At 64.0% G+C, this 21,533-nt stretch overlaps 1 protein-coding gene across 1 annotated transcript in view; it reads right to left on the bottom strand.

The window, feature by feature from the left end:
• HDAC4 (histone deacetylase 4) overlaps positions 1-21,533 on the bottom strand; it is a 192,114-nt gene that overhangs the window by 40,293 nt on the left and 130,288 nt on the right. Inside the window, exons 6-13 of the mRNA XM_090285259.1 lie at positions 18,686-18,806; positions 14,181-14,302; positions 8,969-9,100; positions 6,331-6,446; positions 5,244-5,360; positions 4,961-5,159; positions 2,009-2,232; positions 520-777 (exon numbers count right to left, since the gene is read on the bottom strand). Coding sequence (XP_090141385.1) covers positions 520-777; positions 2,009-2,232; positions 4,961-5,159; positions 5,244-5,360; positions 6,331-6,446; positions 8,969-9,100; positions 14,181-14,302; positions 18,686-18,806 — 1,289 coding nt within the window. The remainder of the gene's footprint in view (positions 1-519; positions 778-2,008; positions 2,233-4,960; positions 5,160-5,243; positions 5,361-6,330; positions 6,447-8,968; positions 9,101-14,180; positions 14,303-18,685; positions 18,807-21,533) is intronic.

Below are 21,533 nucleotides of genomic sequence, written 5' to 3' on the forward strand. Positions count from 1 at the left end.
CATCAGTCCCTTGTGAGTCTGGTTTGTGCTGCGTCTGCCTGGAGCCCTCGCTGGCTCCGGTGTCTGGAGGACACCCCTTCTCTGGATCTGCGAGGTGGTCACTGTCACCTGGGCCCCCACAGGCCCTGCCTGTCTCTTAGACCCTCTAAGAAATTCATTTCCCAGCCACACTTGTGGTGATTATGCTGAGCCCTACACACGGGGACTTGTTTTCCCAGCCCGTGGGCCCGAGGGAGTTCCAGCGGCGACGGCTGGAAGCACGGGCACAGGGGACAGATGGCCAGTGGGTCTGCAGATGGCAAAGGTGAGACTGGCATGGGACCACAGTCACCGCCCACAGCGCCCAGGGGAAGGTGGGAGCAGAGCAGGCGGCCCTTCAGATCCCACTCACCACGGGCTGCAGAGCGCTGCCCACTGGAAATGGGGGCCGCCAGCCGAGGCCGGGCCTGCCCGTGCCCTGCCCCACGCAGCCCTATCCACCTCCCGCGTCCCCCACACTGCCCTGCCCCTCACGGCCACCTGTCTGAAGAGCAGCTCCTGCTCCGTGGGCTGGTGCTGGCCTGGCTCTGCCTCCCGCGGCGGCTCTGCCCCCTCATCGTCGCTCTCCACGGGCTCCTGCTTCACCTGCACCCCGGCCAACTCGTGCACCTCCTTCTGTCCGGAAAGCCGGTCCAGGCCGGACTCCTCCAGGAGGACCTGGTGCTCCCGCAGCTCCTCCTCCGTCTCCTCGGGGTGGCTCTCAGGCTGCCGGGCCGGCTCAGTCGGTTTGGGGATCATCTGCAAGGTGCGGGGTGAACTCAGGGGACCCAAGCCAACTGAGGCCATCAGTCAGGAAGGGCGCATCAGTAACTACGGCTCAGGAATAACAGGACGGACAAGCTGCCGGTGTGGCCTTATCCTGAGCTAAGGCCAGAGGCACCGCAGACCCTGCCCCGTGCGCTGTCCGCGGTGCTGAGCAGTACACGGCAGCCCCGGCCTGTGAAGGACTCTCAGCTGCGCTGGGTCGAATTTACGAAACAGCCAGTGTCCCGGGCAAGAGAGCGGCGATGACAGTCGAAGTTGTCAACACGGCCCTGTGCCTGGGCGCCGAGGGCAGGCCCCGCTTGTCACCTGCCTGAGGTGTCCCCTTCCTGGGCCCTTCCCACTGTAACTGAGGACCGGACCTAAGGGGACGGGGCTGGGCGCCGCTCCAGCTACCCCCCGGCTCCCTCGCCAGCTGCCCAGGCCCCCGCCTCCTGCCACCCCCTGCCGAGACACCTGAGTGCTCAGCGCACGGTGCGGGGCCAGGGCGGGCGCCAGCGGCCTAGGAGGCTCTGAGGCCATGAACCCAGAGGCCCGAGGGGCTGTGTTTTCTCAAAGGGGGTGACCTGGCCCCGCCTGTGCATGGACAGGTCCTCACGGCCAGACTGAGGATGGGGCGCGGGGAGGTGACACTGCGGGGCTCAGCAGGCCAGCGGTGGTGAGGCCCCCCGCCCCCCGTGCAGCTCTGCCGGAGGAGCAGGGCAGGGGGGACACCGAGCACGCAGCCTGCTCAGGGGTGTAGGCAGCCAGGACTTCCCGTACAGTGTCCTCAGCCCCCTTGGGAAATGAGGGCGTCCAAGCGGAGCCCCCCAGACCCTCCAGAGGACCCTCCAGAGGAGCTGCGACACTTGGGGCCTCCACGAGCGCGCCTGGCTCGGGAGTAGGGCTCCAGAGGGCCCCCAACGTTCAGACCCTGCCGACCCGAGGAGCCCTGGGCAGGGACGCCCGGGCTGCCGTCCAGAGCTCACTTCACAGCCCGGGTGCAGAGCGGCCCCAGAGCGCGGCCTCAGGACAGAGGGGGCAGGGACGTCCCCAGCTGGCAGCCGCGGCTCAGCGTGTGCTGGTGCCCCTCAGGCTCCTCGGCCCCCCCGCCCGCCCCGTCCCGGACAGGCAGCGCAGTGGGCGGGCTCCCCAGGAAGGAAGCACGTGGAGGAGCCAGGGGCCGTCCGCAGCGGCCCCCCGCCCCCCGCCCCGAGCCGGCACGCACCTTGCTCAGGTGCAGCTGCTGCTGCTGGAACTGCTGCTTGTGCTTCTCCAGGAACTGCTGGTGCTGCTGCTGGATGACCAGGTGCTGCAGCGCCTGCGCGCTCTGGGGCAGCGGGGCCGACTGCGTGCGCCCCAGCGGGCGGTGCTGCCGCAGCTTGTGCACGGGTGGCGGCGCCCGGTCCGCGGCGGCCTGCGGCGGGGCGTGCAGGGGCCGTGTGCCCAGGCCTGAAAGACACCGGTCTGGGGGTGATGCGGGGGACAGTGGGGGGCTGAGGGGACAGGGGGGTGGCCTCTGAGTGACGGGTGCGGCGCTGCGAGCTGCAGCCCCAGCCCAGGGCCCACACCCGCGCCCGGGCTGTCCCGCGGGGGCCACGTCGCTGACACCAGGGCCCCTGCCCTCAACGGGCGCCTGGCTGACAGGCCTCGGACAGCGGCCTCGCACGACCTCTGAGCGGCACTGCACTGGCCCGCGTGGTGGCGCGGGCTGGCTCCTCCCCGTCACCAAAACCGCCGTCAGGCGTCCAAGTGCTGTGAGGGTCTCTTAAAGCACCAACGTCACGCACAAAGAGCGCGTTAACACTTAAGAAGACCCTGATATTGTCAGAAGCCCTTCCCACGAGTTTCTGCGAAGGTCGCGCCCGCTCACAAGTCCGCTGGCCGCCAGGAGGGCGGCTGCCCCGCACCAGCCCCGGGCTGGGAGCTCGGGGTCTGCGCCTGCAGGAGACGGTCTCGCTTCGCGTGCGTCTGAGTCGTGGTTTAGGCCGTAACCTCTTCCTGTGAACCGAGGGAGCCGAGCGTTTCCCCTGAGCAGGTCGTCCATTCGTCTGGTTTTCTACTGCAGACCGTTCCGCGGGCAGAGGGCTGACGAGCCCCTCCCCTGCAGCCTGTGTATGTTGCCCTGGCAACCCGAGGCCAACAAACACTAAACACCCGTCAGGCTGCAAACGGACCTGAGGTAACAGTGTCCGACCGGAGGGATGACAAGTAAACGGAGCTCGCCAGCTCCGGACGCCAGTCCGTGAGCGACCAGAAGGCTAGGATGACCCACCAGCACCCGCACCTGCCCCTCTACCGGGCCTCCCTCCCACGCGTTCACCTGCCGCGCTCCACCTCAGTTCTCAGCAGCGATGCTGCTTCTCTGGAAAGCCTTGCCTGGAGCTCACCTGTCCAAGCGCCCAGCCTCCTGCATGCACCCAACTGCCACGCTCTGGGGCCCGCCTCCCGGGGCCCAGCCCATGGGACACGCTGGTCTGAAAGCACTGCCACGGGTCACAGGAGCACCACGCCCGCTGGGACGGCCCGGCCATGCTGTGCCCATAGTTCCCTGTGGAGCCGCAGAAGCAACGGCTCCCTTCTCGCCTGGAAACGGCTCGGCCCCCACGCGCTGCCCTGAGGGCCTGCCGGGACTCCGCGCTCTCCATGGGTACTGACACCGTGTGCAGAGCACCACACGGGCAGCTAACACTCGGAACCCTGCGCGCCACACGGAGGCAGGGTGCCACGGGGCCTACAGGGAAGGGCACGGGACAGAGCGCCCGAGACCCTGCGCCTCGTTTACCCTCCACCCGGCCAGCGCCCCCTCCCAGAGGCCTGTTTCCAGAACACTTGTGAACGGAGCTGGTCTAGCTCAGCCTGTCTGTCTGTCTGACCATCAAGATCACCAGCAAGGAGATCAGTCTGTGGGCCGACCACTTGGGGAAACTCTGATAAACTGACAAAGGGAGGCCCCTGGATGCTGCTCAGACACAGCGACTCGGAGCCCGTGGCTCCCACTGGCCGCGTTCCTGCTCGCTACGCAGAGCAGACTGGGGGGGGGGGGGGGTCTGGGGAGGAGGGGACTGCAGAGCCGCAGGAAACCATGGGCCTGGGCTCCAGGAGGGCAGGTCAGGCAGGACAGGCGGAGTGTCCACAGCAGCTCGTGCGGAGTGCGCTGCAGCTGGTGTGGGCAGGGCACACGGGAGCAGAGGATAGGGGCACGGGGACATGGGGACACAGGGACGGGGCATGGGAGCTGGCCTGGGCTTTGGGAAACCACCCCCCAGGGCCAGTGAGTGAGGAGGGAACGGGGCACCTGGCGAGCTATGCAGGAGGGGGGCCAGGAGGCCTGCAGCAGCCTGTGTCCACACTGGGAGCCGCGACCCCTTAGGCCAGCCACCCAGGTCACACTGCTCCACCCTGGCGGCCACACTTGTGACTGAGAACCCCAACTCAGTTTGTCTGTGACTTCTCACTTCAACGTTAATGGCCACATGTAGATGGTGCTCCCATACTGGACGCCACTGAGCGGGACACTGGAGGCACTTCCCAGGCCTCAAGGGGGCCCTGGAGGCAGGAAAGGCATCAGGAGGCCTCTTCCCACAGGGGCCCAGGGGTCCCAGAAGGACCCGGCTCTGAGCCCAGACCAGCGGGGACCCCAAGGAGCCAAGTGCTCAAAGGAACAAACGAGCACAGGACGGGAAGACGAGGCGCAACCCCCAACCCAGGGCCGCGCACACGCCCGCTAAGGCGGTGTCAGGGCTTGGGAGGCGGCGGCAGGCTCTGCTTCTCGGCAGGGAGTCTGGGAGCCAGACAGGAGGCTGCAGTCGGTGCCCCGGTGGGGAAGGCGGCCGCACAGCCAATGTTCCCTGGTGACATGGATGCCACCGCGGCTGGGCAAATGCCACCCAAGGGTTCCCATTTTCTTCTAAATAGAACCAACCCTTAGACTGGTACAAGCTTAAAAAACTTACTGCTGACAGAAACTGCCCAGCCCAGTCAGGTCTGCGCCCCTATCACTGCTCACCTTGACCCAGATGGCGCCTCGAGTCAGAGGAGCTGCTGCCTCCTCTTGGGAAAGGACAGGACAGTGACCAACGTGACGGGGGTGTCCCGTCTCTCACCCCCACGTGGAGGGAGGGCAGGCAGCTCGCCGACGCGGGGGGCGCAGGCGAGGCGGGGCCGGCGGTGCGCTCACCTGTGACCAGCGGTGTCTGCGCGGGCTGCTGCTCCAGCAGGACCATGTGCTGCAGGAGGGGGCCGGGGGCCGCCCCGCCGTCCCGCTCCAGGGGCGCCGCGCTCAGGTAGGGCGCGAGGTGGGTGCCAGGGAAGAGGGAGAGCCGCTGCTGCAGGGCGGGCAGGGCCAGTCTCTCGGCGTCCTGCTGGCTGGCTGCCCCCTGCAGAGGCACAACCGGTGACATCCAGGCCCCAAGCCCAGGACAGGCGCCCTGCGCCACACCGACACTTAGAGGCCTACTTACAACAGCGGGGCCGGTGGCAGGAAGTCCCAGCGTGATGTTGGGCAAGGAGGGCGACGTGTAGAGGGGGAGGGGGGCCACGGAACCTTCTCGTGCCACCAGTCTGTGTGCTAAGCTGGCCTGGGGACAGAACACAGGAGGGCCGTCACACCGGGTCTGCTGCGGCCAAGAGTGGGCAGCCACCGAGGGAGAGACAGCGGGGACCCTCCGGACAGAGCGCGCCGAGTGCCGAGAGGCGCAGCGTGACGACCGGCCAATAGATGAAACAGCACGCAGGGGAGGTGCCGTCCCGGGCAGGCGGCGAGCCCGGAAACGTGGATTCATGAGCCATCCAACCCATTTCCGTTCAAGCTGCTTATTCGTGGTAAAACTGCCCACAGAAAATCGAGGGTAATGTATTTTAAAATATACACTTGGACTTGGAAATGTCTTTCCAAACCTAACACCAGAGGCAGAAACCAAAGAGGGTAATATCGGTGAACAACCCTTCACGTAACAGGCAAAGCTGCGGAGGACGGGGCCCCGGGGGCCGTGCAGGCCCGTGGTGTTTAGTCAGAGAAGCGAGGCGCCGCACGCTGCCCCTTCTGAAGAGCAGACAAGCCTACTGGGCGCGCACGGCAAGCAAGAGGCCCGCAGGGCAGGCAGAGCAGGGGGACCGGCCCCCGGCCTCCAGGAACTGAAGAGCTGAGAGGTTTAACCCCTTTTGCTTCTAGAACGAACACTCTTGGACGACAAAGGCTGTTCATTCACCAGCACGTCTCCTGCACCCAGACCCTCAGCCGACCCTGCACTGAGCCCCAGAGCAGAGTGGGGCTGGCAGCTGGTGGGCGACAGTCTCTCTCCCTCTCGTTCTCCCTCCCTTCTCCTCGAAAAATAAAGTCTTTAAAAAAATAAAGGAGGTGGAGTGATGGCCTAAGGTGGACAGCAGAGTCCCCATGAGTCCCGTGCCGGATGTCTCGCGCCCCAGCCCCCCTCACCCGACCTGGACCGCGTGACTGCAGGGCCACCGTGAGCGGCATCACTGCGACAATCCGCTCTCCACTTGCCTGGGGCCAACAGGAAACAAAGGAACAAGAAGCGGGGCACTGACCTCAGCTGGGATGCTGGCGACAGCGGTGGGCGCGATCCCGTTCTCCGTGCTGACGCTCCCGGAGCTGTTGTTGGGCGAGCTGGGCGCGGAGCCCGGGGCGCTGCTGCAGGCCGAGTCTGCGGGAGGAGAGACGGCATGGTCAGCCGTCCCGGCGCAGGTCCCGGGGGAGGACATGGCTCGCGCCTGACGGGCCCGGGCCGCCAGCCCGGAGATGCGCAGGAGCCCCCGCAGGAGCGGGCGTGCCCACGGCCGCCAGAACGCCCCGGGCAGCCCAACCCCATTTTCTGTCTCGCCGGCCTTCTGGCTCTGTGACACCACACCTGACTCCTGAGCTGCGCATGTGGTCAATTTCATTCCTCCCGAGTTTTAAGAGAACCCTAAACGCCCGCGACACAAGCCCTCGGACACTCACTGACACGCTAATGACTGAAGGCCAGGAAGCACGGAAGCCGCCCTGACTCGCAGCGGGGCGAGGCCCCCAGGGTCACCAGGAAAGCCACCACTGTCATGCGCCTCTGCACTGAACCCTCTCACCATTTCTGCGAAACGTCAGTGTCCAGGGAAAGGGGAGTTGAGTTCGTGGCTCCTGGGACAGGAGTTGCATGGAATACACAGGTGCCTGCCCTCTGCCTGCGGGGACCCAGGAGAAGACGGCGCTCTGTCCCGGAGGCCTCCTCAGTCCCGGGGAGCAGCCACGAATGAACGCAGGATTGGCCGTCTCTGCCCCCGCCCGGCCCTGGGGGACAATCATCAAGGTCCCACCCTGGACCTTTTCTGCTGCCATCCTGTCTCCAGCTACAACGAGAATTCCATCAAGTCCTCCTTTAAAACATGTCCCTCCTAGGACTGTCACCAGGTCACGTCTCGAGCACGTGCAGGGACACCAGGACAACTTGCTGAGGCAATAAGAGAACAGGTCCCCAGCTGGTCACCCTGTGTCCACTCAGGTGTGCCCTTGTTTTCAGTCCACGCCAGGAGCCCGGTCCACGGGAATCAATACAAACGCACCCCCCTTGCAGCAGCAGGCGGGACACTAGCAGTGCCAGCCCGTGCACAGCGAACAGCGTGAGAGAGGAGGACACGTGTGTCCACGGGGCCTGAGCACAGCGGCGTGGTGGCTGCAGAGAACATGCAGGGACAGCTCGTGCGCTGGCAGCTGTGCCCTCTGGATGCTGTGGGCGGTCGCCACATCCTTCTGTCTTTCACGAGCGGCAGGGAAGTCAGGTGTGAATCAGCCAGGCCCCGGCCGTCCCAGGACCGGCTCAGCCCCGCTCAGACCTGCGTCCTCACCTCCCTGCACACACCCTGACTGGCGGCTCTCTGGAAGCCACGCTTCCTAGAATGACTCCGTTTTCTTCTGCCTGGAGAGGCAGCTCTGCTCAGAGCATCCCTGTCCAGCCCAGGCTGTCTGTCCGTCCGTCCCTCCTGTCTCTCTGACACTGGCCACCGCCTCCCAGGCTTGCCCTGCCCCCGCAGACCAGGCTCCTCAGGTGCACTCTCTACTGGGCCTGGCTCGGGGTCCATCAGGTCCGCGCCTGTCCTGGGTGATGTCCAACTTCCTGCACGAGGGCAGAAGCTGTGCAGCACGAGGCCCCAGGCCCGACTCGCGGCACCATCAGCAGGCACAGCTGACCGACCCCACCACACCCCCACTCAGAAGAGCCTGGGGAGAGCTCCTCTCACCAACAGCGCGGCTGGGAACCAACGCCAGGGCTCGCCTGTCCCTAGAGCCGGCCCGGGGCCGACAGGTGCCGTCACACTCAGGACTAGTTCACATGGGCCCGCGGCAGAGGCCCCGGGACGTCACACGACACGCCCCCTGCTCAGGTGAGGCCTCTCCACACTAGAGCACCCAAAGGGCGGGCTCTGCACTGAAAAAGGAAGATGGTGACAAAAACGGGGACCCAACTGCTTCCCACTTTAGTCCGTGGGCATGCAGAGGCAGGCCTCGGGCCGGGGAGCTCCACGCGCAGCGGGGCCGGGCGCGGGGCACCTGACTTCCACCGAAGGTGCTGGGGCTCAGACTGGGAAGCTGACACCCACGAAGGGAGGGCTGGCCCCAAGCCGCCCCCCCCAACCCCATGCCTCGGTTTTGACACCAAGTGCTGTGTTCGGTGCAAATGCTTCCCCTCCTGCGTCCAGGCTGCCCCCGAGCCACGCTTCTGTCCTGTGCTTTCAGGAACACACATGTGCACCCACTGGAAGTAGGGGTGCCCTCTGGATGGGGGGAACGTCCCCTTGGGCGGGGTGCTCCTGAAGACAGGGGTACACCTGGGGATGTGGGTACTCGCCTGTGAAGGGGGTGCTGCCTCCAGAGGGGGCTCGGCCCAGTGGGTGTGTTCTGCGTGTCCGCCACTAGGTGGGGGCCGAGAGCAATGCGCGCGAGGAGGTGGAGCTCTGAGCTCTCCACGTCTCCTGGGCCCACCTGCGGGCCTCTCGCCAGGAGAACGTGAATGCTCTAGCGGTGGGCACTGGAGCCGCTCAGGCACATGTGACTCCCCACTGCCAGGGCAGGATCAGTGACAACTCCCCCCGAGAGCGACCCCAACCTGAACTCCTGCAGGCCCCTCCTGCGGTCAGCCTGTGGCCACAAGCTGAGCCGGTGGGTGGGCAGTGGGTTTAAACTCTCTTAACTTACCTGTGACATCCAAGGGACGCTTTTTTAGCGCAGTGACCACGGGCCCATCTTTCCTGCGCAGGAGGGGGCTGCTCCGTCTCTCGGCCACTTTCTGCTTCAGCCGGGACCGCAGCTTCAGGTTGGGTTCTGAGGCTGCAGGAGAGGGAGGCGCCGTCACAGCCAGGCAGAGCCAGGCCCGGTCAGGGCCGCCCTGGGGTGGTTTCAAGCCACGCACAGTAAACCTTTGCTGTCCCAGGGCTGAGCGAAGGCGCCGTCCCTTAGGCCTGCGAGCAGAAACGTCTATCGCAAACCATGAATGAAAGGCCCCTGTCATCTTTAGCTATGTTTCTCCAGATACAGAACTACAAACACGCAGCTGGTGTCACTGAATGTGACATTCTGCCAGCAGACAGGAGGAAAGGCGACTGTCGGGTTCGCAGGGCTTTGCCCCGGGGACACTGGGACTTCCCAGGCTGCATCCTCCTGTCCACCGGCTGCGCCTCAGAAGCACGCTGCCCGCCAGTTCCAGCTTCCTCTGCCAATGGCCGACAGGCGGGCACTGACGCCAGCCCCGCTGTGAGGAGGGCTGGCCACGCCTGCTCTCAACGCCCAAGTGCGCGTCTCCCGGTGCCGTCCAACCATGGGGCACGGGCACTTCGCCTTGGTCTGGTTTTCGGAACAGCCCTGCTTGTGCTGACAGAGCCGTTCACAACCTGCAACTCGAAGTCCATGGCAGTTCCCAAGGCTGCTGCCCCTCGAGTCCAGGCCACCCCTGGACCAATCAGGTCACCTCTCTGGGGACGGGACAGACTGGGAGGCACCCTCTGTCTGGACTCTAGGCCCAAGGCGCCGGGGCCGGGAGACCTCCTGTTGGGAGGTCTTACTTTGCTCTTTCCTTGCTCCCGCTTGATCTGCAGATTAGTGAGTTGACACCGCTTTGTTTTTAATCAGCAACGCTGCTGTTCTCAGTCTTTCTGGAACAGAAGCTCACTGCTCTCTGGGCAGCAGGGACGACGATGTCCCCCTGGAATCAGTGTTGTAAGAATCAGGCCTGCTCTTTGGGGAGCACCGGGTGCAGGACAGACGCGTCCCAGGCAGCAGGTAACGCTAAGGAGGCTGCAGGCGAGAAGGAGGAGGAGCAGGGCCCCCGAGTGAAGCTTCCCGAGCGATGGGACGAGCTCAGGAGGGGCCGGCCTCTTTCGGAGGGTGCTCCTGCTCTGGCAGGCAGCGCCATGGTGCGAAGTTTGCCCGCCTTGCAGCATTTGGGCCCAGGGCCTGTTCACCGGCAGGACCTTACGTCACACAGAGATAAGGGACTGGGTGACAGAACAGACAGACCCTCAAGGGGCTGCAGCCCCCAGGTCTGAAATGGCTCAGATGTGTGCGTTCCAGTCATGTCTGTTTTTACACCACGTTCCTCACCATCACTTAACAGAAAGCAGCCCAAACCCCACCTGATTACAGGCAAGAAAACGAGAGCTCCTCTCCTACCACAGGGTGTCAGCTTCCACACCACGGGTGCCCACGGCAGCCACCTGACCTAGGGACAGACGCCGTGGAGGACACTGCTGAGAGTGCTGGGCAGTGCGGTCCGCTTGGGAGGAGTGTCAGCCCCCACACCGGTGGAAGGGTCCCCTCTCAGCAGCGGCCGCCCTCCTACTGCCCACACTATGCTGACGTGGAACGGTGCCTCCAGCACATTAACTAAAAAAGAAAGTTACAGGACAAAATGCAAAGCAGGCATCTCTGTCAACAGCGAGACAGCTACCCACACGCAGCACACACAGAGACATGCCCTGACACCAGCTCAGACCTGGTGGCCCGGGCAGCCCCCTGTAGCAGCCGCCGTCCCGGGGAAGGAGCCGCGGCTGCTCGTATGCGCTCACCCCGCGGGATAAGGGACGACGTACTCTATGACGCTCCAGGTGGTGGCTATCGGGACCCTCTGCCCTCAACGACATCTGGCCCAGGGCGGCCGCCCTATGGAGCAGAGAACCGTGGGTGTGAACAGAATCGGCCCCAGACCGCGCTGGGTCCTCTTTGTACTGGAAGGCATTCAGGTCCAACCAACTTGAGTTTGAGGATGGACACAGACCCACGTGGGGCCACGTTCTCCACATCCAAGCTGCCTGGGCTTTAACCACTCACGCTGTTGCTAGGGGTTTCTCCGGACAAGCACAAAGCCTTCTCTGAGACCTCTGAACACCTCGTGCGGCGTAAGAGCACCAGGGCCTCCAGGCAGCTCCTCCAGCGACAGACGGAGGGACGTCCGGCACGTTTCATCTCAGGGGCTGACACATCCCGTGAATAACTGTGAATGTGGGCCATCCGTGGGGAAAGGGGCAGAGCTGGATGAACGTTCTAGAAGGAAGAGCCAGCAGGAGCCCGACTGCAGAAGTGAACTTGGCCGGCAACCGGGTGTCCTGGGCGCAGGGCCGGTGCACCGTGCGCAGGGGCCTCTGGGAGCTCAGGGCCTCACGCAGTCGGGCCTCCCTCGGGGACCGTTCTCAGCATAGCACACGGGGGCCAACCGCACCCACGCCAGCTGCCGGTGTCCCGATGGGCATAGGAGCACGTGGCCGCGGAGCTGAATGAGCCGGCGAAGCGGGAGAAGGGTGGCAGGACGACGACGAGGTGTTTCTGTGGTTATTAAAATGTGACGCCCAAGAGGCCACTGGAGAAAAGTGAAGGTCCCGCATGCCGTCCGCACAGTGAAGCCCGGGGGCTCTCCCCGCGGAGCAGCCCGCTCTCCTCGGCGTGAACGCGGTGCTTGACGCCGCGTTCCCTGATGTCTCGGGGGAAGCCGTCTGCCACCTCGTGAAGGGTGTGGCACCAGGGACGTCGGCACTTCTGGCGCAACTGCCACTGCTGGGCCTGGAGAGGCTCTGAAGTCCAGGGTCAGGGGAGCCGCTGAGGCCTTGCCCAGGAGACCCAGGGACTGTGGGCACCACCGCCCCTCACCTGCTCTGGGCCCGTGCCTAGAAAATGACCCCTCCGTATCCGGGTGGGAGGAGGAGAACACCCTGCTGTCAATCATCGGGGCCCTGGGCCTTGCACAGCGTCATCGAGCTGACCTGGGAGGTGGGTGCTTGGTGGAGAGGGCGAGCCCGGAGCTGGAAGACGCCCCCGACACCCTGCAGAGCAAAGCACACTCTGTGGCCTGAATCGGCTGTAAGTGTGGACATTTGCTTCCGTGAGCTCTTCCTAAGGGGAGCCCAGAGGCCCCCCAGGTTTCTGGCTGATGTGAGGCACTGGTGGGAGGGGCTGAGGGTGCTACGTTTGGCCAGAATGGGCTGCTTGGCTGGGGAAGGGCCAAGGGCGTCCTAAAGCTCAGGAAAACAAAAGCAGAACCTGCCACAGGCGGCAAACTGAGGGATGCGCAGGGGCCGCGAGCTCCCCGGTGGCAGGGCAGTGGGTGAAGCGCGCCACAGGGGCGGGGTCCAGGCAGGTCACGCAACACCCGAGTGTGCTGACACTCAGGCCAACGAGCAGGCCCTGCTCGTGAGAAAGACGGGCGGGCACGCCGCCCCCGGAGAGCACGCGAGCACAGGCAGCGAGGCCAGGGTGGGGGTGCAGAGCGGTGAGCAACAGTGCCCTGTACCTGCTTGCACACCCTGGGGCCGCCCCTCTGAGGCCGACAGGTGCACGGACTGGGTGCAGGGTCAGCAAGTTAAGAAGGAAACCACGGGATGCCTGAAGTGCAGTCCACTTAGCAAAGGTGGTCACTGATCCCCCCGAAACACTGGGTAACCCACATGCCCTTTAGAGCGTCCTGGGATGGGCTCTAGCAGAAACGCGGATGCGAATCAGAGCGCGTGACGTTGGGTGTTTGAAAGGAGACACCACCAGGTGACACCACGCTGGACTCTTCCCTTACAAGGCCTGAACGCTTCCGCCGAGACCTTTAGCACGAACGTCAATAACGTGCTGCTGAGGCCTTCTGACGGCCGAGCGTGACCACATCCTGGGCCGGGTCCCGGGTCACCGAGCACCTCGCGCGGCAGCAGGGCCTCGCCCGTCCTCCCTCCCAGCCCGGGGCGCTGCTCACCCCGAATCCAGCTCTGCGGACCCAAGTGTGTGCACTACAGCACCTAAGAGTGCACGGGGGGTGCCTGGAGGACGGGCCCTGGACCCGGAGACCCTTCCCTCTGCCCAGCTGGAGGGCTCTCCACTGCAGACGGAGCGTGAGGAGCACACCCTCAGCGCGAAGAGGATGGAGGCCACACGTCTGCCTTCAGCAGGAAAGGGCTTGTACACACTTGCAGGACACCCCTATCCGGCGGGGATGGGCTCTGCCACCTCCTCCAACACCCAGTCAAGGCTCTGGGCTGCGCTGCCATCCCCCTCCTCCTCGGGCTCTGATCCTGGTCCCTCCCAGGGCGGACCCCGCGACGGTACAGACCCGCCTGCTGCGGGGCCCTGCGGCTCCGGCTGCGGGTCGGGCCAGGACGCCTGCCCCCAGTACCCGGGGAGAATGGACTGGGCTGTGACCGCTTTACTGCCCTTCTGCCCCGAATCAGCTGAAACCCTCGGGATAACACACCTGTGTTTATGAAGACAAGGCCGGGCAAGCAGCCTGTTTCCATGGTACGGTGTCCCCGACTGCCCACGCTGCCTCGTGGCCCGGGGCTCCCCTGCCATGTGGGCCCTGCCTCTTGGGACGAAGCTCAGGATGGCTTTCCTGCCCTGGCCCTGCCCTTCCTCAGCCCCTGTGCACGGCCTTGGCCATGCTCATCTTTCTCAAACCCCGCGCCTGCCTAAACCACCCAGGCTGGACAAGGGCAGGGGGCTGGAACCCCCTTTTCCTGGACATGCCCTCCTCTTCTGGGTTGTGACAGAAGGTGCCACACAGGTCCCTATGGTGTCCCCCGCGACGCCCCTGCAGGACACTGAATGTCCTCCCACACAGCCCCCAGCCCCAGTGCCCCGCCCCCTGCTGCCCAGGCCCTGCCCACAGCGGCACCGAGGGCCAACCACGGAAGACCGAGGCCCACCAGCGGCTGCTGGGCCCCGCGCCGGGACTCTGGGCCACACAGTGCCCTGCGCCCCCAGGAGGACAGGAAGCCTGTGTGTTCGCACAAAGCAGCTGTGCACCCACGAGGTGCCTTGCTTTTGGTGTGACTCACGTGGGAAAGTAAGAATGTCACTTAAAATGATGCTCCGATAAAAAAGCACATCCTCAAACTACGCAGAGTCCGCCCACCCCCCCACCGCCGCGGGCCGGGCCACTGACCTGTCTTCCTGAGAGGGAAGTCGTCTTTGGTGTCGTATATGCCCAGGACCGGGTGGTTGTAGGGCGCCGACACCCCGCCCTGGGGTGGGGAGCTCTGGTCCAGGGAGCTGTGCTGCGTCTTCCTGGGAAGGACATGCAAAGACACGCTCAGTGGAGGTGGCCCACAGTGTGGCCGGGCCCACGCCCAAGCTGCTGTCCCCGCGCATGGTCCCTTTGACACATCAACCCCAGCCCAGTGGAGGCCTCCTGGGTAGACTGGCCTCCTCTCTGGGACAAGACTGAAGGGAAGCCAACGCCACGCTGACCAAGGGGCAGACAACAGGCGGTCGCGGCTCCGCAGCCCGGCCCGGTGCTGAGAGGTCTCTGCTGGGCCACCGCTGTCAGGGGTCCCGTCCTGTCTGTGCTTGGGCGGCCAGGCTCACAGAGGGGCCTGTCCTGGCCCAGGAGCCAGAGGCAGACAAGCGGGCTCAGCTGTGGCTGGGGAGTGGCCTTTGGGAGTGACGGCTAGTGACGTCTGGGCCCTTAGGGGCTGGAGTCTCGGGTACTTCTGGCAGCAGACTCTGCATCCTGCGTCCACGGAACAGAATCTCTGCTGGGCCTTCTCCCTCCTGCCACTGGGAGGGACAGAGCCTGGGGGCTGATCTGTAAAGGTGGCTGGCTCCTTTATGGCCAGCCAGGGAGGACTCAGAACATTTCCACTGGCTAGCACGGGGCTGGGGGCTGCCAGGAGGAGACTCAGGGGAGGGGTGGCCTCCTGAGTCTTGTGGGAGCACCAGAGATGTCATGAATGCTGTGAAATTCAAACGGTAATCTGCTTAACGACTGGAAACAAATCTGCCAACTTCCTCGGCATTTGTTAGACTATTTATTCAAATGCACAGCTCTCCCTCTCCGTGCACCTGGTGTCACCCGGATTCAGAACCTGAGCTCCTAAACGCTCACAGGTGGGCATCTGAATGTCCGGAAGCAGACAGGGGTAAAGAAAGTGCTGCTCAGAGACCCGCTCCATCAGTGGGCACAGCCCTGCCAGACCGCGCCCACCCCCACCCCCACCCCTGCAGGGATGCAACCCATCAGCTGATCTCGTGTGCCCAAGGACCGCGTGTGGCCAGGGCTGGAGCTCAGGCTGGGACAGGGGTACCCACGGGCGGGAAGCCCGCCTGTTAACCTGCAGTTGTGCTAAGACCCCGCAGGCCTCCCCCCAGAGACCGTCTCCCACAGCCTCGTCCCAGGCCTGGGCACTAACAGCCTCTCTGCACCAAACGGAGCTTCACGACATGCCCAACAGGAGCGTGGCCCGGACAGCCTCAGAGCCCTCGTCAGTGCCCAGTTATCAGACTCCGTTTTCTCCTTCCCAGGAAACATGAAAAGACCTGTGTGTATGTGTTATAAGATTTAAAACTATCAATTATTAATAAAAAGGAACCACAGATAACCACTGCTACTATACTTGGATGGTAGTTTGTCCATAATTCAGGCAAAGGCTAGAGAGGCTACATTCGTCCCACAGCCGACAGAGCTTCCCTTTAGCTTCCCGAGGTGCTGCTGGCATCACAGGCCGCAGACGCTGCGGGCTTGGGCCCCGGCCACCACGACACAGCAGGCTGTGACCCTCCTCTGTAAGGAACGTGGCACCTGGGAATGGCACTAAGCGAGGTCCCCTGGCTGGCACCCGCCCCTTCTCTTGGAACCACCGAGGGGACGCTGCCTGTGTCCCTGGCCCGGAGTGCTTGGCAGGGCTGTCCTCACGACCCCAGGAGCAGGCGCTGGGACGACCCCGCTGGCCCCACCCCGTGAGTCCAGGCCCCCAGCCCGCTCCCCAGCGGGAGGACGAGCACAGGTGCCACCGGAGGTCACAGAGAGGGCCTCCCGGGGACACGGGTAACTACTCCCCAACCCCACTTATCCCACCAGGGAGCAGGAAGTCACAGTGTGAGCACAAGCCACTCCTGTCCCTGCAGCACAGCACTCCCACGTGACAACCCGAGTGTCACACATGGTGGCACACCCGCACCCACATGCCTGCCACGGCCACGCCTGCGCCCTCACACTGTCGCCCGCACCCTCATGCAGACACACCCTCGTAACTGGGCGGGACCCGAAGCCTGCTCCTCCACCCCCACCGCAGCCTCGACCAGGAATGGCCCTCTAGGTCTCCAGCCTTAATGCACAGCTGCCTGCCGTCCCCCCGCCTGGGACCCTGCCAGGCCGGAGGGGACCCTCCTTGATGACCACCCTTGCTGACGAAGACAGAAACACAAGCATTGTGTTGTTCCCTCCCTGAACATTACTTTGACTGTAATGCAGTGAAACACAGACCCAGCCGTCTAGTTCCCATCAACAACTGGCCCTTCCCGTGAGACCTGTGCGAGTGCCTGAAGTGGGCGAGAGAGTCGCTGACACCAGCCTGTCCAACAGTCACAGTGGCGACCTGTGCAATTCCTCATCACCCAGTGGACATGCTAAAATGGCGTGAAACGTGGCATTAACGTTTGTATTCTCTTTTAACCTCATATGTCCAAAACGTTATCCTTTCAACATGAAGCCCATCTGAAGATTACTAACGAAGGAAGATTCTGCTTCAAGTGGAGGCTCTGTACTTGGTGTGCCTGGAGCTGCCACAGCGCTTCAATCGGAGCAGCCGCATCTCAGCACTCAGGAGCCACGCTGGCCTGTGGCGGGCGCCGTGGATTCAAGGCTGGGGGTCCCGAGCCACATGTCACCGGGAGCCACTGCTCCAGCACCCACGCTGTGCCCTCTGCACGAGAAGGCCCCTTGCCACGTCTCAGCCCCACCGCCTGGCCGTGCGGACCCGGGGCAGCGCGCACGGCACCAGCAGACCCTCTGCCTGCGGCCCGACTGCGGGCGGAGCTGCCATCAGACACACCTGCTGCGTGCCCGCCTCCTGGCCGGTGACTTGCCTGTTCATTTTCACATGGTGCCTTTCAAAGAGCAGAGGTCATGACTTCGATCAAGTCAGTGTGCCTGAGTTTTCGGTTTACAGCTGATGCTTCAGGTGTCCCAGGAACTCTGCCCGCCTCTCCCCAAGGTCACCATGCCTGGCTCCTCCTGCGCTTCCTGCTGCAAGTGCTACTGCTTCCGCTCTGCGGTCAGGCTGACAACACCTGCACTGAGCGCGCGCTGTGACGCAGGGTCAAGGTTTGACTTTCCCTACGAACCCCGTTCTCTGACGTTTCTTGCGTCACACAGCCAGGGAACGCGAAAGGTCGCTCCGTGATGTTGATTTAGCATGACAAAAGAAGAGAGCTGCCAAGCAGAGCCTAAACAAAGGAAAGGCCAGCTGCCTGCTCACTCTAGCCCATGCCCAGTACCCCGAGGACAGGGTGCACCCCGCCAAGCCCTGAACCCAGACAAGCAGCCCCATCTGGGTTGTGGGCCGCCCCGCTCCTTGCCGTCCTCAGTCCGGCACTGTGGACACCCTGTGGACACCCCCTTCCTCCACACACCTCCCAGGGACAGCAGCTTCCCCATGACAGACCCTCATGACTGTCACTAGTGAGGAGACTACAGATCAGACATGGCCACTCCAGTGTGCCTGAGTGCGCGGTCCTAGGAATGTCTAATGAGTCCTCCCCATCTCAGCTGGCCTTGGCTCCGGGCTCCGTAACAGTTTTGCGTGGACCCGTGGCCGTCCCTGCTGTGTGACTGCACTGCTGGCTGAGCTGCAATGACCCCACCAGCAGGCCACGGCGTGAGCACAGCCCCGTGTCCCCGCAGTGAGCAGCAGTGCAGAGGGCTTGGGGACAGAGCGGGGCCAGGGACAACAGGACTGCAGGCTGTCTTGTCATCTATGGGGATACACGGGTCACCTCAATGGGCTTTGGGGTTTCAGTTCTTTAGGGCTTGAAAGAAGCCCCATGTTTTCCCAATGAAATAAATGGTCATCGAATTTCAACTCATAAACCTACCCCACGGGCTTCTTCCCAAAACGGAGTTGCCTGGAAGCAGCAGAAAAGCAAATGCAAAGCAAGCGCCTGTGAAGCAGCCTGGTCACGCCCCCCAGACCCGGCCTGGGTGGGCGGCCAGCCCCTAACTGCCCCCTTCGTGGGGCGCACCCCTGCACACGTGCCGCCTCTGCTGCCAAGGGCAAAACTGCCAGCTCTCAGCAGAGAGGAAAGACAGTGTCTGTCCATCATGCAGGCTCTGGGGGAGAGCCCTTGGCCTGGCTTATCGATTTCCCTAAAAATCTAGGCAATGTGGGGAAGAAACTCAGAAGGTGCGTGTGAACACCTGAGATCAGAGTCCCAGAGAGACGCAAGGACAGATGGCAGGCCGCAGCCCAGAGTGCCCCTCAGGCCCCTGGGAGACGGGCGCATGCCCCTCTGGGTGCCCACGCGTGCCTTAACCACAGAGAGGGTCGCTCATACCACGCTGGCTCCGTGCCTTGGGGAGTCAAACCCCACACGATCCCAGCAGTCCCCCAGGTGCAGAACTGGCGCCACCAACCTGATCACGGCCCGCGCGCCCCGGGCCTGGCCACTTACCCGTACCAGTAGCGAGGGTCACTGGAGAGGCAGTGGTTCAGGCTGCGGTGGGCCAGCGCCTTCTTTTTATTGAGGACAAACTCTTGCAACTTCATCTTCACCTCTGTGCTGGCCACGGCACCTGGCGCGGGAGAAAGCACAGGACGGCGACTGGGCGGGCTGCTCGGGCGGCAGCTCCGCGCCAGAAGCGAGGGAGGGGCTGGGCCCGGGGGGTCTAACTCGGGAGGCTCTGCCCCTCGGCCGCCTCCTGAAGGAGGGAGAAGGTGCAATGCCAGGCCTCTTCCCCCAAGGTTTTTACATAATCGTGTCCCGCTTACAACGCACGTGCCGTCAGTATGGAGACTTCCTGTCCCGACACGAGACCCACTGCGGAAGGAAGGCTTACTGTTCTTACACAGGAGGACACTCGAGCGGGCGCGGGCAGCAGGGCGGCACCCGCACCCTGGGCAAGCGGCCGGCATGCCCCCGAACCCGCAGGGCAGCCAGTTCCTCTCCAGTCAAATCAAAAGCACAGTTCTGCTCCTCCAGCCGAGCGGCTACCAAGGCGGCGAGCAGGGCACCAGCGCCAGAGGCACGTGCCGCAGGGGCTTTGGTGGGGCTGCTCAGTCACAGGCCCTCCCTGCTCTGAGTCGGTCAGGGGTCCCCCGTGCCTGCAGCTGCCCTGGAGGGCCCCTCGGCCCTGTGAGGATCCTTCTGGTAGCTCAGGGGACAAGGACCTCTGTCCCAGCCTGGCAGGTACCCTGCAGACAGCACAAACGAGCTAATCTCAGAAGCAGACACAGAAATTAAACTCTGAACACCCCACACAGGCGTGTGAGCATCTAGCCTGCCTCCTCCGTCTCTGCCCCTGCACCCGTCCCTCCCCTCAGGAAAGGCCCAGGCACTTCCCGTGACCGTGGAGATTCAAACGGCACTTTCGGTGGCAGGCACCCTCACACGGCGAGTGGAACAGCTCACAAACCCGTGGGGACTGTGCGGCGGGCGCAGGTTTCTCCCTCGGTGCTGGCAGACCCCGCCCGCACAGCACACCGGCCAGTGAGCAGCACCGTCCACGCGCAGAATTACTGCTCAGGGAGACCAGCGCGGCGACAACGGACAGACTGGACTCGGCAGCCCCGGAAGCATCTCGCTGACGCGCTTGCGGACGTCTCGGACACTGCGCAGCCGAGTGGCCCGGGGAGCCACAGCCCCTCACCGTGCCTGTTCCAGCCGCTGGGCCAGACCGGCCTCGGGCGGAAGAGCGAGGCCTGGGGCAGCCTTGGGTTCGGAAAGGCACCCCCTTCCTCTTCACGAAGGGGTGCAGTGCGGAGGAGAAAGGCCCGCCCACTGGAAGGGACGCTTTCCCGGACCCGGGGGCAACGGCCCCCCCTCCTGAGCGCCCGCAGCACTGCGGCTACCGGCCTCTCAGGGACACTCCCCGCTCCTTCCGCCGGGGCCCCTCCTGCGCGCTGTCAGCTGCGGGAAGGCAGGGCCCGGCGCTGCTTCCCGTCTGTACACCGCGGCTCGTGCCGGACGTCCGGCTTCGCACCTCAGGCCCCGAGGAACGGCCGGGAGAAGAGCAGACCCGCCGCCCCCCGGCAGAAGCAGGGACCGTGAGCAGTTAACGGTTGTAAGAAAAAAACCGCTGGACTGTCCTTCGCGAAGGCAACCGCTCCCACCCAGGCCGTCGCCGTGAACAGCAGTGAGGGGCCGTCTCACTCCCCCCGACCTGCTCAGGGAGAGACACTTGCCTTCACGTTTACTTTCTTCGTTTTCATTTATTGGTTTGAGAGAGAGAGGAGAGCAGCGCTCCGCTGCCCCTCCCCGGAGCGGGCGCTGGCTGAGCCCTGCAGGCGCCCTGACCAGCGGCTCGGCGTCTGCGTGCGGCTCTCACCAGCTGAGCCCCCGGCCAGGACGCACATTTATATCAAAGACAGTGCAGCTCAGATTCCTAAAGGTCACGAGTCGAAATAAAGCCTCACTGACAAAAGTATATCGATGCTGAAATACCAAAACTCCCACAAAACCTGAGAATTCACTATTCTATCAAATGAATGGCATTAATTGGAATTAAATCAGAAATTTCAAAACTGCAGAATTATTTAAAGCACCGTAAGTGCCGCCCCAGAACTGAGCCCGAGTGAGGCGGGGGAGCCATGTGTGGAGGCAGGACGTGCTCCGTGTGACTCCAGTACAGGACACGCCACCTCAGGACAAAGGGAACTGGCTGCCGGACACGTGGGCACACCCCGCGCCAGGGGACGTCCCTCAGGCCACTGCACGGCAGAGTGCACCGAGTCCCGCTGGTCATCGGATATGCTGGATTCATGAGGAGCCGGTGTGCCCAGCTGACAGTGACCAATGGCAACACCATGGTGGGGACATGCCCCACAGCTGGTGGCAGCAGAAACTGGTGCAGTGACCTGGGTAACCGTCCGGCCTCATGTATGACAGCCAAGCCCACAGCCACCCTAAGATTGGGCAGCGCCACGTCACAGGGCCTGTCACAGCCTGGCTGTGACAGCTGCATCGGGAAACAGCCCGCATCACCTGCGGTGCCCGGGACACGCCTGACGGAGCACGCGGAGGGGCCGGCACGGTGCCGAGCAATAGGAGGAAGCCGGCGGGCCCCAAGCAGGGCCCCACTCCTCCCGGAGGCGGAGGAAAGAAATGACAGTGGGAGCGGCTGCCTTTGGGAAGGGGGTGGCTGTCAGGGTCCCGTGTGTGTACCCTGGACAGCCACACGGGAGGTGTCCCCAAGGACTGCTCCCACACCCCGACGACGGGTCTCGGTATGTCTGTCAAACCCAAACCGCAGACCTCCCGAGAAGGATCAGAAGCGGCCCGCGCCGCCGAGCACACGACACTG

The sequence above is a fragment of the Furipterus horrens genome, unplaced genomic scaffold (genome assembly GCF_987537825.1).
Source record: "Furipterus horrens unplaced genomic scaffold, mFurHor1.1.pri manual_scaffold_1, whole genome shotgun sequence".
NCBI classification, from domain to species: Eukaryota; Metazoa; Chordata; class Mammalia; order Chiroptera; family Furipteridae; genus Furipterus; species Furipterus horrens.